This window comes from Carya illinoinensis, chromosome 4 (genome assembly GCF_018687715.1).
Source record: "Carya illinoinensis cultivar Pawnee chromosome 4, C.illinoinensisPawnee_v1, whole genome shotgun sequence".
NCBI lineage: Eukaryota > Viridiplantae > Streptophyta > Magnoliopsida > Fagales > Juglandaceae > Carya > Carya illinoinensis.
The window spans coordinates 30,383,041-30,400,891 of NC_056755.1; the positions used below are offsets into that span (position 1 = coordinate 30,383,041).

Consider the following 17,851-nt stretch of genomic DNA (forward strand, 5'->3'; position numbering starts at 1 on the left):
TCATCAATGGCTTAAGAAGGTGAGATCTTCGAAATAAACCATCACATGGTTTAAAAATGTGTCCTAAAGAATATCCTACCATAAAAATTAAAATCACATGGCTAAAAATCAATAAAACATAGATCTACTCCAAAAAATCAAATCTTAGGCCTAACCGAAATCCTCTTGCATAGAAAAATCATAACCTTGAAACTAATACTAAATATCCTAAAAATAATATCCTAACATGAAAATAAGAGATTTAGAATCATCATATAAAAATATCAAAGCCTTTAGAGTAATATCAAACCTCAAAATATTCAAACTTTCTCCAAATAAAAACTGTTTTGCCACTTCCAGTTTTCAAGTTTTTAGATCTAAGAAAATCTATCATCAAAAGCTTTATTCATGCAACAAAACCTCAATGAACACTATTAAACACATGCTAAAAATACTCCATAAAATTTTCAGACCAAGATAGATCCATTAGCTTGGTTAAAAACTCCAAAACATGACACTCTCCAGTTTCACGCCCAGAATGACATTTCCATGGTCAAAAATACTTTTGACCATATAATGATATGGATAATATATCTACAGAAACTATACTCAAAGAGGAACAATTTTTATGAAGGATTCATTGTGTGAAAAATACTTACAAAGGGTCTAAAATATCCATGCAAAAAGACGCAGAAATCAGCCCGAGAGAGCTCTTTTGGGTTTCTCTCTAAGAACGAGGTGAAGAAGTGATTAAAGGAAAAAAAAGTGTCTTACATGATTCTCTACTTCTAGAGGGGGAAGATATGGGCTTGAATGAACCTTAATTTGAGGTGGCTATGTGACATAAAGTAGAGAATAGTGAGGGAAAAGACTGCCTGCAGAAGTTGTGAGGTATGGAGGTTGATGAGGTGGGTTTCTCCACCTCATCAAGGCACTATTCAGTGCAGCCAAGGGCAGTGGATGGTCTACCATGTGGGGGAGAAAACGTTTTCAAGAAACTTTGCCAAAGTGGCTAAATTCGTGGGCCTCAACCAAGTGGGCTTCAATTTGGGGTTTAAAGGGGTTTGGTTAAGGATTGAGATGTTGTCAAGCCCAAATCCAAATTTTCTTGACCCAATAAAATTTCCAAGGTTTAAAAGGTTGGATAATGATGTCATAACAAGAATTTAAGAAATTAATAGCACGTGAAAGTAATTTAATCAATTGATTAAATACCATGCTAGAAATTGGATCAAAAGGAGTTTGAAGGCCAACTTTAGGGTTTGCGGAAACCATTTAGGGTTTCAGTTTCAACCAAGCTTTTGGGATTTTTAATTGAATTCCAACCATTTAGGATTTCACAAGAGTTGAAACTCTCTTTAATCTGACTCAATTTGGTTGATCAGATGAAAAAACATTTTGCTTAGGTGATATGATCTCACACATTGATTTCCTTCACAAATCCATCTAATGGTTTCTCTTTGTGCTAAGTATCTAATACTATTCACTATGTGTGGCTAAAATCTTCCGAAGTATCCACATAAAACACCTCTAGCCTAATTTGGACATTTCACATTGTGATTTTGAAAACACTGTACTTATTATGCTAATCGAGGTTACTATTCACTCCAAAAAAAATGCATAATAAACTTAGTATTGAAAAATCCTAAATATTCATATTAACTTACAGTAAAAATCGTTTACCAAAGCTCAACCCCGAAGTGCCCCTAAAAATAATTTCACAGTTTCAAATAGGCGTTTTGTCCGAAATTATGAAAATGAGTTATTGCACCATAAAATCCTAAATATTCAACTGACTCTAGTGGCACAGATTATAACATATTCTGACAGTTCTAACTACCTCAAACAATTAAAATCGCATTTCTGGCACTATAGTGAGTGATAACACTGACTATGTTGACAGACTAAAACTTTTGCGATTAGTCGATTTGTGAAAACTTACGGAGTTTTCATGAGGTTCCTAAAGTCTATAGAAATTCTATAATTGAATTTCTAGCAGGCTGTTACAGTTTGCTTCAAGCGATAGTGCTGATAAGAGAATATCTTTTCCTAGCCTGGCTAAAGGCAAGGGAATAGCAACAGGAAGACAGACATCGTCTTTCCACCCATAGTGCCCGAAGTGTGGAAAACATCACCCTGAAGAATGCTGGTATGGATATGGAGTCTATTTCCAATGTGGGAAGCCTGGACATTTGATTACAGATAGTGCCAATACCACACAAGGTAGTGGAGCTGGTGATAAAAAAGCAAGGCCCCACATCCGAGCACGCATATATGTAGTAACCCCAAGTGATATCGATGCTGACACATTAGAGACTGAAGAAGTTGGCATCATCACTATTATTTTGTTAAATTTTTTGTGCATTGTTGTTAGCTTGAATGTTAGACTTAGTATTAATATTACTATCATGCTATATATTATTAGGAAATTTAAACCTATTACAGTTCACTACTTGTGCACTATTTGATTTGGGTGCATCTTAGTCATTTGTGTTTGTAGTGTTTGAAAAAATTTGTAGTTTGCGAAGGAACTAATACCTGGATGGGTTGTAGTAACGATTCCTGACAGGAATACAATAGCTTGTACCCATTGAATTAAGGATTGTCTCGTAGAGTTAGAAGGAAGGACGCTGAAGGTTGACTTGCTAATATTCAGTCAGATTGAGTTCGACCTAATCTTAGGGATGGATTGGCTATTCAAGCACTTTGCTAAGATAGGTTTTTGAAAGTGAGAAGTTGTGTTTGAAGCCCCAATGAAGACAAGATGAGTTACGTAGGCATGTCGGTTAAGGCCACCCCTTTAATTATTCCACCTTTGCAAGCCAGTAAGTGCATCTAGGATGTAGCCTCAGCATTTCTATTAATGGCAATGGAGAAGACATTTAGAAGTGAAGAAATCCAAGAGATACCCATAGTTGAAGACTTTCCCAAAGAGTTACCTGGATTACCAGCGGATAGAGAAGTAGAATTTGAAATTGAGTTGGAACCTGGGACAACTTTGACTCGCAAAGTGTTGTATCGTATGGCCCTTATTGAATTGAGGAGTAGTTGGAGGAATTGTTAGAGAAGGGTTTTATTCACCATAGCTCTTTGCCATGGGGAGCACTCGTGCTATTCGTAAAGAAGAAATATGGATCTATGAGGATGTGCATAGACTATAGAGAGCAGAACAAAGTGACGATCAAGAACATGTATTTTGTTACCCAGGATCGTCAATTTGCTGGATCAATTGCTAGGAGAAGTAGTTTTTTCAAAGATCGACCTTCAATTTAGATACCATCAACTAAAGGTCAAGGAACGGGGTGTGTTGAAAACTACCTTTAGGACAAGGTACAGATATTTCGAGTTTTTGGCGATGCCTTTTGGGTTAACCATTGCTCTAGCCGCATTCATGGACATGACAAACAAAATATTCAAACCCTATCTGGATAGTTTTGTCATCGTATTCATTGATGATATCCTAATATACTCGAAGAGCTAGGAGGAGCACATAAATCATCTAAGTATGACTCTAACTATATACTTAAGGACCAAAGTATGCCAAGCTCAGTAAGTGCTAGTTTTGGCTTCATGAAGTGAAGTTTTTAGGTCACGAGATCTCTAGTGGAGGAGTAGTGGAATATTGCAAGTTTGTCTAGACTGATAAGTGCAAAGCAAGTTTTCTTGACTTGAAGAAAAGACTTACGGCCACACTGGTACTGTGATACCCCGTTTTTACGTGTATTTTCACTGAAGGAGTATTTTAATTTAATTAAAATATTAGTTCTTTTATCTTAAATTATTGTATTTTAATTGGATTTAATTAGTTCTGATATTTGTTTTGTGGAGCTTTCTTTATATTAATTATTATTTTGAATTTAAATTGCTGTGTAATTTAATTTAGTTTGTTTTTGGATTTAAAATTTAGGTCTTAGCTTTTACTAGTTATTTATTTTATTTTAGTTTGATGTGGTGTTTAAATTATTTTAGTCGTTTTATAGTTTTTAAATTTGTTTTCGTTAGATCAGTTTTTGGACTCCGGAGGTGAGGATTGGACCTCATTTCTTTTCCTCATCTTTTCTGTTGAACTCAAGGTTTCAAGTTTCATGTGATTATAAATCTACACATGGATTTTGATGATAACAAATGAATTCAAAGAAATAAAGGAGTTTCAAGCTCAAGTTGTTCACACAATGGAATCAAGCACATCAAAGAACCAAGCATGAGCAAGAAGGAAACAAGTTCACATTAAAGTTATAATAATGTTGTAAATCTCTTAAAATTCGAAATTAGGATTAATGCTCAAAATTAATATTTTATCATAAAGTATTAAAATACATTTTTCACATGTGCATGAATATTTTTGAAAATTAAATTTGAAAATTTTGAAAGATGATTGATTGTCATCTTTTGGATGTGCATGCCTTGATTAAAGGGTTGAACTTTCAAAATATTAAAGATGATTGATTGTCATCTTTCAGATGTGCATGTTTTATTTGAATATTTTCAAAAGTGATTGATGCTTTTTTAGATTTATACAAAACGTAGATGATTTTGTTTGAAAATTTTGAGAAGTAAAGTATGCTCATTTTGTCATATACAAAAAGTAAAAGATTAGGTTTGAATTTTTTAAAAAAGTGAATGATGTTGTCTTTGACAATTAAAAAAGAAGTACCTTTTATTTGAATTTTTTGAAAAAGTGAATGATGTTGTCTTTGACATGTGAATCTTTTTAAATTTGAATATGAAGTCTCATATGCCTATAAATAGATCATTTGAGAGCTTCACATTTACAACACCAAGAGCATACAACATTCATTCAAAGCTTTCATTCTCTCTTCTCTAAACATTGAGCATTAATCCTTGTTCATTTTGAGAGATATAGTTTGCGCTGTATTGTTCTTATTTCACTCATTGAGGAGTGTTTTCTGATAACCTACCCACTATCAGTTTTTGTATCAGAAAAAGGGTGTGTATAACCCTTGTGCGTGTAGAAAGTATTCTACACGGAGAATAGTTAAATCACCACGTGTAAGGTGATTGCAAGTGTAGAGGGTGTTCTACACAGATCCTTTGTAGCGGTGTTGTTCAAAGGTATAATAAGTTTCTATCTCCACCTGAAAGAGGTTGAATAGTGAATTTGGGAATCCTCAAGGGGTAGCTTGAGGCGAGGACGTAGGCAGTGGAGCCGAACCTCGTTAACATACTGAGTTTGCTTCTCTCTTACCCTTACTCTTTATATTTATTGTTATTTAATATTTTGTTTATATTTTATATTATATATTTGATTTATAATTGTTATTTTTTTTTTACAACTCAATTCACCCCCCTCTTGTGTTAGTCATTTGGGCAACAATTGGTATCAGAGCTAAAAGCTCTATTATAAGATTAACTATCTTTTGAGTTAAGATCTTATAGCTAACATTGCAGCTTCATTTGGTGAAGGTCAATCTAGCAGTCGGCCTCCACTCTTTTGTGGAGATAATTACTCATTCTGGAAAGTTAGAATGAGAATATTTTTTCAAGCTCAAGGTAGAGAAATCTGGAAATGTATTGTAAATGGACCTTATATTCCAACAAAAGTGGTTGATGGAGTAAAGGTCAAAAAGGAAGAAGAAGAGTTTGATCGTGAAGACGGATAGACTTTATACTTTAAATTTAACTGCTATGAATTTATTATATAATGCTCTTAATGGAAATGAGTTTAATAGAATAATGAATTGCGCTACGGCAAAGGAAATTTGGGATAACTTGGAAGTAACTTATGAAGGAACTTCGCAAGTCAAGGAATCAAAAATTTATATTCTTACTCATGAATATGAAATGTTTAAGATGAATGATGATGAATCTATTTCTAGTATGCACACTCGTTTTACTAACATCATAAACAGCTTGACAGCTCTTGGCAAAGTTTATTCCAAGGTGGAGATAGTAAGAAAAATTCTCAACCCTTTACCAAAACGTTGGGAATCAAAAGTTACAGCGATTCTTGAAGCTAGAGACCTCAAGAAGCTCGAAGTCAATGAACTCATCAGGTCACTTATTACCCATGAGTACACATTGAAAAGAGGAGAAGAAGAAGGAAAGCCAAAGAAGAGCTTAGCACTTAAAGCTGTTGCTCATGAAAGTGAAAGTGATGAAGATGAGGAAAATGACGATAAAGATTAAGAAGTTGCGATGATAACAAGAAGAATTCAGAGGTTCTTGAAGAAAAATAGAACTCCTCCGAGGAAATCCTTCAAAAAGTTTTCCAAGAAAGATTCAGGTAAATATGACACTTTAATTTGTTATAAATGCAATAAACCTGGTCATATCAAGCCAGATTGTCCTCTGCTAAAGAAAGATCGAAACAAGGGCAAGAAAGCAATGAAAGCTACATGGGATGATGATTCAAGTAGCTCAGATAGTGAAGCAAGCAATGAAGAATCAGCAAATCTTTGTCTTATGGCTAAAGATGACATTGAGGTAACAAATCTTGATAATATTGAAAATCCTTCATATGAAGAATTGCAAAATGTTTTAGAAGAGATTTATGAGGAATTTGAAAAATTGGGTATCTAGTATACTGCTTTGAAAAAGAAAAATTCTTCTTTAACAAATGAAATTGAAATTTTAAGAAAAGAAAGTATCATTTTGAAAGATGAAAATCTTAAATTGAATAAGAAGAAAACCGATTTAGAAAATATTGTTGAAAACTTTACGAATGGAAAAAGAAATTTTGAAAAACTTCTTCGTAGTCAAATATGTGTTTTTGACAAGGCAGGATTGAGATATATGCCAAAACAAAAATACAAACCTTATAAAAATTTCTTTGATAATCATTCTACATCAAAGACTAATATTCAAAATTCTTTTCATAAAAATAATTTTGTCAAAAAAGGATATTATTATAATCATTCAAGTTTTTCATATATGTCACATGCTTTTTGTAATTTTTGTAATAGAAATGGTCATAATTATCATACTTGTCCTATTAGAAGAAATCATACAATGACTATTAGGGCCATATGGGTACCTAACAATCTTGTTTATTCTAATACTAATAAATAAAGGACCCAAAGAACTTGGGTACCAAGAAAAATCATTTTAATTGTTTTTATAGGTATGCATGAAGTCATCCACAAGCAAAAATAAGTGGTTTTTAGATAGTGAATGTTCAAAACACATGATGGAAGACAAGACTAAGTTCTTTGATCTTAGATCTAGAAGAAGGACACGTGACATTTGGAGACAACTAGAAAGGGAAGATCGTGGGAATAGGTAAAATTGGTAATGAATCTTCTCTCATAATTGAAGATGTTCTACTTGTTGAAGGTTTAAAACATAATCTTTTGAGCATCAGTCAATTATGTGATAAAGGATTTACAGTTACTTTCAAAATGGATAAATGCATTATTTTGAATGATCATGATTGTAATATTTGTTTTATTGTTTTTAGAAACAATAATGTTTATACAATCGATTTTGAAGAGATTACCTCACAAGATGCTATTTGCTTTTCAGTTCAAAATGAAACTAGTTGGCTATGGCATAGAAGATTAAGTCATGCGAATATGGAACTTATTTCCAAACTTTCAAAAAATGATCTTGTGAGAGGTTTACCAAAAGCAAATTTTCTTAAAGACAAAATTTGTGATGCATGTCAATTTGGTAAACAAACAAAAACTTCTTTTAAAACTAAGAAATATATTTCCACTACTAGACTATTGCAACTGATACACATGGATCTTTTTGGACTAAATAGAGTTGCAAGTCTAGGAGGAAAATATTATGCATTTGTTATTGTTGATGATTTCTCTAGATATACTTGGGTCATCTTTCTTGCTCATAAAGATGAGGCACATAATGCATTTACCAAGTTATGCAAGAGAATTCAAAATGAAAAGGGCTATACTATTTCAAGTATCCGAAGTGATAGGGGAAAAGAGTTTGTTAATAAAAATATTGAAACTTTTTGTGATGAAAATAGTTTTGTGCATAATTTTTCTGCTCCTCGAACTCCTCAACAAAATGGGGTAGTAGAGAGGAAAAATAGATCTCTTCAAGAGATGGCAAGAACAATGCTTAATGAGAACAACTTGCCTAGTTATTTTTGGGCCGAACCGATAAGTACTGCATGTTATGTTATAAATAGAGTTATGCTAAAGTCTAAGTTAAATAAAACTCCCTATGAGCTTTGGAATGAGAAAAAGCCCAACATTGGTTACTTTCATGTATTTGGATGCAAATGTTTTATTTTGAATGACAGGGATAATTTAGGCAAATTTTATGCAAAATCTGATGAAGGTATCTTTCTCGGGTATTCTACTAATAGTAAAGCTTATAGAGTATTCAATAAAAAGACTTTGACTGTACAAGAGTCTATGCATGTAGTATTTGATGAATCTAATTCTTTACTCTCCAAGAAATCTATTGATGAAGAAACAGAAGGTATAAATAATACGGAAAGTCTCAATCTCAACAAAGAGAAAACAATAGAGGAAGTTCAACATGGAGCCATCAGGAAAGATCATCAAAATTTAATACAAGATGTAACCAAACAGTGGAAATTTGTGAAAGATCATCCAGTGGAACAAATTTTGGGAGAACCTTCACAAGGTGTAAGTACTCGATCATCTCTTAGAAATATTTGCAATCATATTGCTTTTCTATCTCAAATTGAACCCAAAAATATTGATGACGCACTTCTTGATGAATCTTGGATTCTAGCTATGCAAGAAGAGTTGAATCAATTTGAAAGAAATGATGTTTGGACACTTGTTCCTAGACCCAAAAATCATACTATTATTGGAACAAAATGGGTTTTTAGAAACAAGAAAGATGAGTCCGGAGTCATTACTAGAAATAAGGCTCGACTTGTAGTCCAAGGTTTTAATCAAGAAGAAGGAATCGATTATGATGAGACATATGCACCTGTCGCAAGATTAGAAGCTATTCGAATGCTACTTGCATATGCTTGTTATAAAGATTTCAAACTTTTTCAAATGGATGTTAAAAGTGCTTTCTTAAATGGTTTTATAAATGAAGAGGTATATGTTGACCAACCTCCAGGTTTTGAAAATCATATTTCCCCAAATCATGTTTTCAAACTCACAACAGCACTATATGGACTTAAACAAGCTCCTAGAGCTTGGTACGAAAGACTTAGTAGTTTCTTGATTGAAAAAGGTTTTTCAAGAGGAAAAATCGACACAACTCTTTTCATTAAATATGAAAATGATGATATTCTTTTGATTCAGATTTATGTTGATGATATAATATTCGGTGCTACTAATGAAAATATGTGTCAAGTTTTTGCTAAGACTATGCAGGAAGAATTTGAGATGAGCATGATGGGAGAGCTTACATTCTTTCTCGGATTACAAATTAAGCAAGCAAAAAGTGAGACATTTATCAATCAATCAAAATATATTAAGGAATTACTGAAGAAGTTTGGGATGGAAAATGCTAAGGAAATTGGAACACCAATGAGTCCATCAACTAAACTTGATAAAGATGAATCCGGTAAACCAGTTGACTTGAAAATATATCGAGGTATGATTGGGAGCTTATTATATTTAACAGCCAGTAGACCAGATATTATGTTTAGTGTGTGCTTATGTGCACGCTTTCAATCATCTCCAAAAGAATCACATTTAATTGCAGTTAAGCGCATTTTTAGATATCTTAGTGGTACAATTAACCTAGGGTTATGGTACCCTAAGCACACATCTTTTGATCTAATCAGTTACACAGATGCAGATTATGCTGGCTGTAAAATAGATTGAAAAAGCACTAGTGGAGCATGTCATTTCTTAGGTCATGCACTAGTTTCCTGGTTTATTAAAAGATAAAATTCTGTTGCACTATCTACTGCTGAGGCAGAATATGTTGCTGCGGGTAGTTGTTGTACTCAAGTTCTCTACATGAAGCAACAACTTGAAGAATTTAAACTCATGTATAATCACATTCCAATCAAATGTGATAATACAACTACTATAAATCTTTCAAAGAACCCAATACAACATTCTAGAACTAAGCATATTGAAATAAGGTATCATTTTCTTCGAGATCATGTGCAAAAAGGCGATATAATATTAGAGTTCACAAACACACACGATCAGTTAGCAGATATTTTCACAAAACCTTTACCAGAAGATAGATTATGTATGATCAGAAGAGAAATAGGTATGATGCATGCTATGAATATCTCTTAAAAGATAGACCAGAGTCAATAAAAATAGAGATAGATTTTTTAAATACTTTTACATAAACTTGAGATTCTTAGCCTCATGTTTGAGACGCTCATTCTCTTCATACAATATCATGTCATTCTTATCCTTGGGAAACGACAAGCGGAATGAAGAATCTAATAAAGATTTCAACTGTTTATTCTTCTGCCGAATGATTCCTTCTCTTGTGTGAGACTCTTGAACAATTCGTTGAAGTACAACAATTTGTTCTTTGAGCTTTTCAACTTCATGATTTTTAGCTTGTAGCTGTTGAGAAAAAGCAACAATAGAGGAAGAGTAGCGAGTCCCAAGACTCACCAAGTCATAAATAGCATCAGAATCTGACTTATTAGTCAGATTATTATTTTCTTGCTGCAACATGGCATCAATGGTAGCTGCAGAAAGGACAGGAGGTTGAGATGCAGAATGCCTCATGGATGGATCTAGAGAAATGTTAGAAGAATGAGCCATTGAGAAAAGAATAGAAGGCTTAAAACGAGAATGTTGAAAGAATGCAAATGAGTTATAGATATGAGAAGAAAACTTAATGCGGATTAGATGAACTTCAGAACTGATTTTATAGAGATAGCATAAAAAATAAGACAAACTATTGTCTCTTCAAATCTTATTTAGTCAAAAGAAATACAAGATATGCTGGACACATATTGTCAAAAGTTTTCTTACTAACCCAGCGAGATTAACAGTAGATTGTCCCTATTTTTCTAGTAAACGATGAACCTCTGCTGTTATCTGCCAATGTTGACCTTGTATCTGAACCCTTTCTCGTTCCAACTCCTCTATTCGTGGTTGCAGATCATGAGCATACCAATCTGTAAATTTTTTCAACTCTTGGTTTTCTTGCTTTAGCCTTTTATTCTCACTATCCTTATTAGCAAGCTTCTGTCGTAACTCATATATTTGCATGTTAAGATGATCAATCTCACTCACCCTCGCCATTAACCTTCGAGACAAGATCGTAACAGAGGCAGCATATTGACTACTGAGCATTTTTTATTCTGCAATAATCTCAGAATCAGCCTTACTAGAAAAACGGTTCACTGCTCCTATCATGGTATTGACGGCCTCAAGAGAGAAGATTGATGATTGATGCGTCAAGGGTTCCTGATTTAAGTCTGGAACATTAGTGGAAGAGAATTGCTCAGCCATTCTATCGTTGTGGAAAAACAGAACTCAGGTCAAGAAGTGATTATTTTTTTGGCATCCGATAGATGAAAATGATCATTTTTTTATAGAGACTCGGAGCCTTCAATCCCGTTTGTCAACAACATCAGGCGATTGTTTAAATCTTCAGCCGTATTAAATTCATAGAGTTAGGCCTCGAGGCTTTGCAGCACTTGTCGGGTCACGGACGGCTCCATTTTTCAACTATCTACAGAGACTATTAAACGCATTGTTTTCTTTAGTCCATTTATTTGCTGCCGATCCTTTTGAATGATGCCAAAAGGGGGAGAAGTTTTAGACTAGAACATTAACATTGTTTAAATTGCTAAACTTGTTATATATGCTTGGAATTATATTTATACTTTTGCTTGAAAAACTAACGCATATTTTCAGGGGGAGCTTAAGTATTAATACAGGTTTCAAGTTCTATCAAGTATTTGTCATCATAAAAAAGGGGGAGATTGTTGAACTCAAGGTTTCAAGTTTCATGTGATTATAAATCTACATATAGATTTTGATGATAACAAATGAATTCAAAGAATAAAGGAGTTTCAAGCTCAAGTTGTTCACACAATGGAATCAAGCACATCAAAGAACCAAGCATGAGCAAGAAGGAAACAAGTTCACATTAAAGTTATAGTAATGTTGTAAATCTCTTAAAATTCGAAATTAGGATTAATGCTCAAAATTAATATTTTATCATAAAGCATTAAAATACATTTTTCACATGTGCATGAATATTTTTGAAAGTTAAATTTGAAAATTTTGAAAGATGATTGATTGTCATCTTTTGCATATGCATGCCTTGATTAAAGGGTTGAACTTTCAAAATATTAAAGATGATTTATTGTCATCTTTCACATGTGCATGTTTTATTTGAATATTTTCAAAAGTGATTGATGCTTTTTTAGACTTATACAAAAGGTAGATGATTTTGTTTGAAAAATTTAAAAAGTAAAGTATGCTCATTTTGTCATATACAAAAAGTAAAAGATTAGGTTTGAATTTTTTGAAAAGGAAAGTGTGCTCATTTTGTCATATGCCAAAAGTAAAAGATTAGGTTTGATTTTTTTGAAAAAGTGAATGATGTTGTCTTTGACAATTAAAAAAGAAGAACCTTTTATTTGAATTTTTTGAAAAAGTGAATGATATTGTCTTTGACATGTGAATCTTTTTAAATTTGAATATGAAGTCTCATATGCCTATAAATAGATCATTTGAGAGCTTCACATTTACAACACCAAGAGCATACAGCATTCATTCAAAGCTTTCATTCTCTCTTCTCTAAGCATTGAGCATTAATCCTTGTTCATTTTGAGAGATATAGTTTGCGCTGTATTGTTCTTATTTCACTCATTGAGGAGTGTTTTTTGATAACCTACCCACTATTAGTTTTTGTATCAGAAAAAGGGTGTGTATAACCCTTGTGCGTGTAGAAAGTATTCTACACGGGGAATAGTTAAATCACCACGTGTAAGGTGATTGCAAGTGTAGAGGGTGTTCTACACGGATCCTTTGTAGCGGTGTTGTTCAAAGGTATAATAGGTTTCTATCTCCACCTGAATGAGGTTGAATAGTGAATTTGGGAATCCTCAAGGGGTAGCTTGAGGCGAGGACGTAGGCAGTGGGGCCGAACCTCGTTAACATACTGAGTTTGCTTCTCTCTTACCCTTACTCTTTATATTTATTGTTATTTAATATTTTGTTTATATTTTATATTATATATTTGATTTATAATTGTTATTTTTTTTTACAACTCAATTCACCCCCCTCTTGTGTTAGTAATCTGGGCAACATTTTCTTTTCCTTTTCTCTTTTTTTCTTTTTCTCTTTTCCTTTTCTTTTTCCTTTCCTTCTTTTCTTTTTTTTTTCCTTTCTTCTTCCCCGTTCTTCTCCCGTGCGCTGCACGTTCTCTCTCTCTCTCTCTCCTCTGTTGCCGATTGCTTCTTCAGCCTAGAACACCACCGTCCGGCCACTGTGGCCTACACCACCCACCCAGAAACCTTCCCCTCTGGCTGGTGAACCACCCCACCAAGTTTCACCTCCATCCGAGCCGTCGTTTGCCGTCGAGAGCCCCTCCAAGCCTCACAATTTTTGTGCATTTCCGCCGCCATCGTTGCACCTCCAGCCACCATTTCTTCACCACTTCATCACCTACCTCTTGTCGTCCTAAACCACCCATTTTCAGCCCTAATCCGTTGCCGGAGCAACTCCCACACGCTCAACTCCGTCATTTTTTCACTTCCACCGCCACCTACGGTCAAAACTCACTTCCATTAGCTTCATAAATATCTCTAGGCCATTCCCTATCAATTTCAAGTCTTCGTTTGTCCCCATTCGAAAGTGGGTATTTTACAACCCACGACCACAGTGTATTTACTCTGTTACGTTGTTTTTTCTCCGCCTTTTGCAGCTCCTTAATCCTTCAAGAATTATCATATAGCACTGTAAGTATTTTTCAAACTCTATTTTAGATTTAAATATATTTTTGCTTTAACAATAAATTGTGACTGGTTGGTTATTCCGGACTGAGTCCGAGGAGTCGGGGGTCGGATGGATTTGATAATGGAGCTATTTATATTTGGTTGATGTTGATATTTGTTGGAGATTTTTTTCCTTGATGTTTGCATTGTATAGTGCATGCATGTTCATGTTTAAAAATGGAAAACTGGATTTTCGTGTAGTTGCATGCATGTACATGAGTTTGTAAAATGAAAACTGGGCTTGTAAGCGAGAAATGATTTATGGTATATGTGAACGTTTGGATTGACTGGTTTGAGTCAGAGGCACATGTAGGGATGGTGGTAAGCAAGGATGGTGGTAGAATCCCACCTGTGGTTCCCACCTACGGTGCACGCGGCGTAGGGATGGTGGTAAGTAGGGATAGTGGTAGAATCCCGCCTACGGTGCACGCGTAGGGACGGTGGTGAGCAGGGATGGTGGTAGAGTCTCGCCTGCGATTCCCACCTATAGTGCTCTGATGGTTTGGTTTTTAGGCCATTATCTGGGATAATGGTGAGGTTATGTTTAAAGGAAATGTTTTGGGCCAAAATGGAATTTCTTTTGGCGTGCATGGAAAATGTGAATTTATGGGATATGTGCATTTGGCATTATTTCATGCATATTGTTGAGTTTAATATGTTTTTATCTTGTGGCGTTTGGAATGTTACTTACCTGCGGCACCATTTTGGTACCGTAGATTTTGATGCAGATGTCAAGGAGGTTGAGCCCGAGGAGGCGGCTCCGCCAGAGTTTTGATTTGGAGTTTTATGCCTTGTAGTTTGGTTTTGAAACGATATTTGAGACTTGTAATATTTTATTATGTATGTTTTAAATGGGGTTGTATTAAACAAAAATTCTGGTACTTAGTTATAAGACTTTTATCATTCACTGCGTGTCTTTATTGTACACTTGTTGCATGTACACACACTTGGCACTTGGCAATAGGATGGTGACCTGTGTTGTCATCATCCCGACGCTTCGATTTTTCACGTGTCCGTACGTGGAAATTGGAGGCGTCACAAGTACTTACACTATCAGAGCCTTTTAAGCCTTTTGTGGTGTACAGCGATGCATCTAAAGTAGAACTTAGATGCGTGCTAATGCAAGAAGGGAAAGTAGTTGCATATGCTTCATGTTAATTGAAGGATCATGAGTAGAATTCTCCTACTCACGACTTGAAGTTAGCTGTACTAGTTTTTTTCTCTAAAGTTTTGGAGACACTACTTGTATGGCAAAAAGTGTGATTTTTCATGGATCACAAAAGTCTCAAGTTTCCTTTTGAGCAGAAGAATCTTAACATGAGGTAGAGAATATGGTTTGAAATAATAAGTGGCTATCAATGCGACAACATGTACCACTCTGGAAAGGCCAACATGGTAACTAAGGCTTTGAGTTGCAAGAGTAGATTGGAAGATTCGTTTGTTCCATCATTGGAAGCAAATTCCCTCTTATGCAATAGGAGGAAACTATTAATCGAGAATTGTAGTCAAGAAGTCATTTTGACCCCAGTCCAAGAGTTCATTCCGTTGGATTCGGAAGAACTAAAAAACCATTAGAAGGAGGACAACAAGCTTGCAGAAGCCATCAGAAAAGTCAAGAGGTCAGAAGGACCGAAGGACTTTAGTATCAGAGGAGATAGGACTCTGTATTATAAGAATTAAAGAGTCATCCTAGCAAACCAAGAGTTAAAGGAAAGGACGCTGAAAGAAGCTCATAACACACCCTACACAACTCATCCCAGTAGTACGAAGTTGTAACAGGATTTGAAGCAACATTTCTAGTAGGAATGAATGAAGAAAGATGTAGCAAAATTCTTGAACAAGTGTTCCATCAACAGATTGGTTAAAGTAGAACATTAGAAGCTGGCAGGTGAATTGCAGCCACTACCCATCCTAGAATGGAAGTGGGAAGATATTTCAATGGATTTTGTAATAAGTTTTCCAAGGACCACAACCAAGAATAATACTATGTGGGTGATAGTTGACCATTTTGATGAAAAGTGCTCACTCCATACCCATCAAGAACATAGATTTAGAGAGATTGACCAGAATTTATGTATTGAAGATTGTCAGATTGCACGAACTACCTAAGATGATCGTATTAGATATAGACCTTCATTTTATATCTCAATTCTGGAAAAGTTTGCAAAATTTGATGGGCACTAGTTTGAAGTTCAGCAGTGCCTACCATCCTTAAACGGATGGATAAATAAAGAGGATGATTCAAACGTTAGAAGACATCCTAAGAGCTTGCGTAATGGAACATGAGGGGAATTGGGAGAATCAACTACCTCTGATAGAGTTTGCTTACAACAATAGTTTCTAGGCCACCATTCAAATGGCACCATATGAAGTCTTTACTGTAAGAAGTGTAGATCCCTATTGTATTGGGAAGAAGTAGGAGAGAGTAAAGTGATTAAATCAGAAGTATTACAAGAGATAAAAGACCAAGTCCACACAATTAGAGAAAGGATGAGAACGACACAAAGTCGACATGAGAATTATGTTGATAACCGTAAGAGGAGTATAGAATTCGAAGTTGGAAATTGGGTTTATGTGAAGGTATCTCCTATGATACGTGAGACCAAGATACGTGAGACCTTATGAGATGGTGGAGAAAATACGAGCAGTTGCATACCATTTGGAGTTGCTAATTGAGTTCCATGAAATCCATAATGTATTCCACGTCTCCTCGTTGAAGAAGAGTTTTGGGAATCAAACACTAGCAGTGGTAGACCCCAATAGCATTCCTTTGCAATTTAGGCTGACCTATGAAGAGAAGCCACTACAAATCATTGACTGGAAGGAAGAAGAGTTACAGAACTGCAGGATTCCATTGGTCAAAGTACTTTGGCAAAATCATAATGTTCAAGAAGCGACTAGGAAGAAAGAAGTTGATATGCAAGCCAAGAATCCCAGTTGTTTGGAACCTAATCTAGTCTTATTTTGTTTTGGTCTAGGCTCAGCCAATGTTTTGTGATTCACTTATGTACGAGATTGTTTATGCCATATGTTGTACTTCATTTGAATAAATACCAAATAAAGAAAGTGTTTTTGTTTCAGAACTTTTGTGGGACATCTTTAGAGTGTGTTGTGTATTATTTTCTCCATATTTATTATGTCTTTTTGTAGTTCCATGGCACGAGAGCATAAGACTACTAGGAAATTGACTCTTTCCTCACAACGAGTGTGCGAAATGAGAGAAGAGCACCATAGGAAGTGACTTGCTTAACTAAATAAGGAGATAGCCGCCTTTTGGCAAAAGATGGAGCACAAGGAGCACCATCACACTCATGTTATGGATATAGATAGGAATTAGGTAGGTTACAAGAGGAAGGCCTTACCTCATCAAGAACATTACCCGCCTCTGCACCAGATCACTTGGATGGGTTGGGACAACTTCAAGGAAATGATGGCAAAGTATAGAGCTTAATCTAGTAGAGCAACAAAAGAATGTGCCGTAGTTGCCAATCCTGAACACAATGTAAGGGTCATCTATTTCATCTACTCACCAAGTTGACTGCTCATGGAAGGTCATATACTTGATAACGACGATGAAGAGGTCGAGCAACACTTTGGCCCCAAACATTTTGGTAACATGGCATAAGACGCTAATGATGATGCAATCTACTACTTGCCGCAACATACTGTGCTAATGGACATCGACTCACCCCCCCACCCACACCAATCAGCAATGATGTATCCAATGATGGACAATAGGCTTGGTGAGTAGCATCTTCTCCTTTGTTTTGTACGGTTGATTTAGTAATTGGGTTGATTCTGAGAATGAAATCCATTTTTTAGGAGGGAAGGATGTAACAGCCAGCCAAAAATTCAAGGGATGAATTTCTTAAGCATTTAAGAACCGTGCGAAAACCCAAAAATTTTCATGGATCAACTCAATCGCATAAGTTTTATTCTGTTAGCATAATCAGTGTAACCACTTACTATGGTGCTAGAAGTGCAATTTTATTTCTTTGAGGTACCTAGAAATGTCAC

At 35.1% G+C, this 17,851-nt stretch overlaps 1 protein-coding gene across 1 annotated transcript; it reads left to right on the forward strand.

Moving 5' to 3' along the window:
* The first annotated feature begins 16,460 nt into the window (after positions 1-16,460).
* Positions 16,461-16,832, forward strand: LOC122306400. Its single transcript, XM_043118827.1, has one exon. It carries the CDS (start codon positions 16,461-16,463, stop codon positions 16,830-16,832), a length of 372 nt encoding a protein of 123 aa, XP_042974761.1.
* Positions 16,833-17,851: the final 1,019 nt, after the last annotated feature.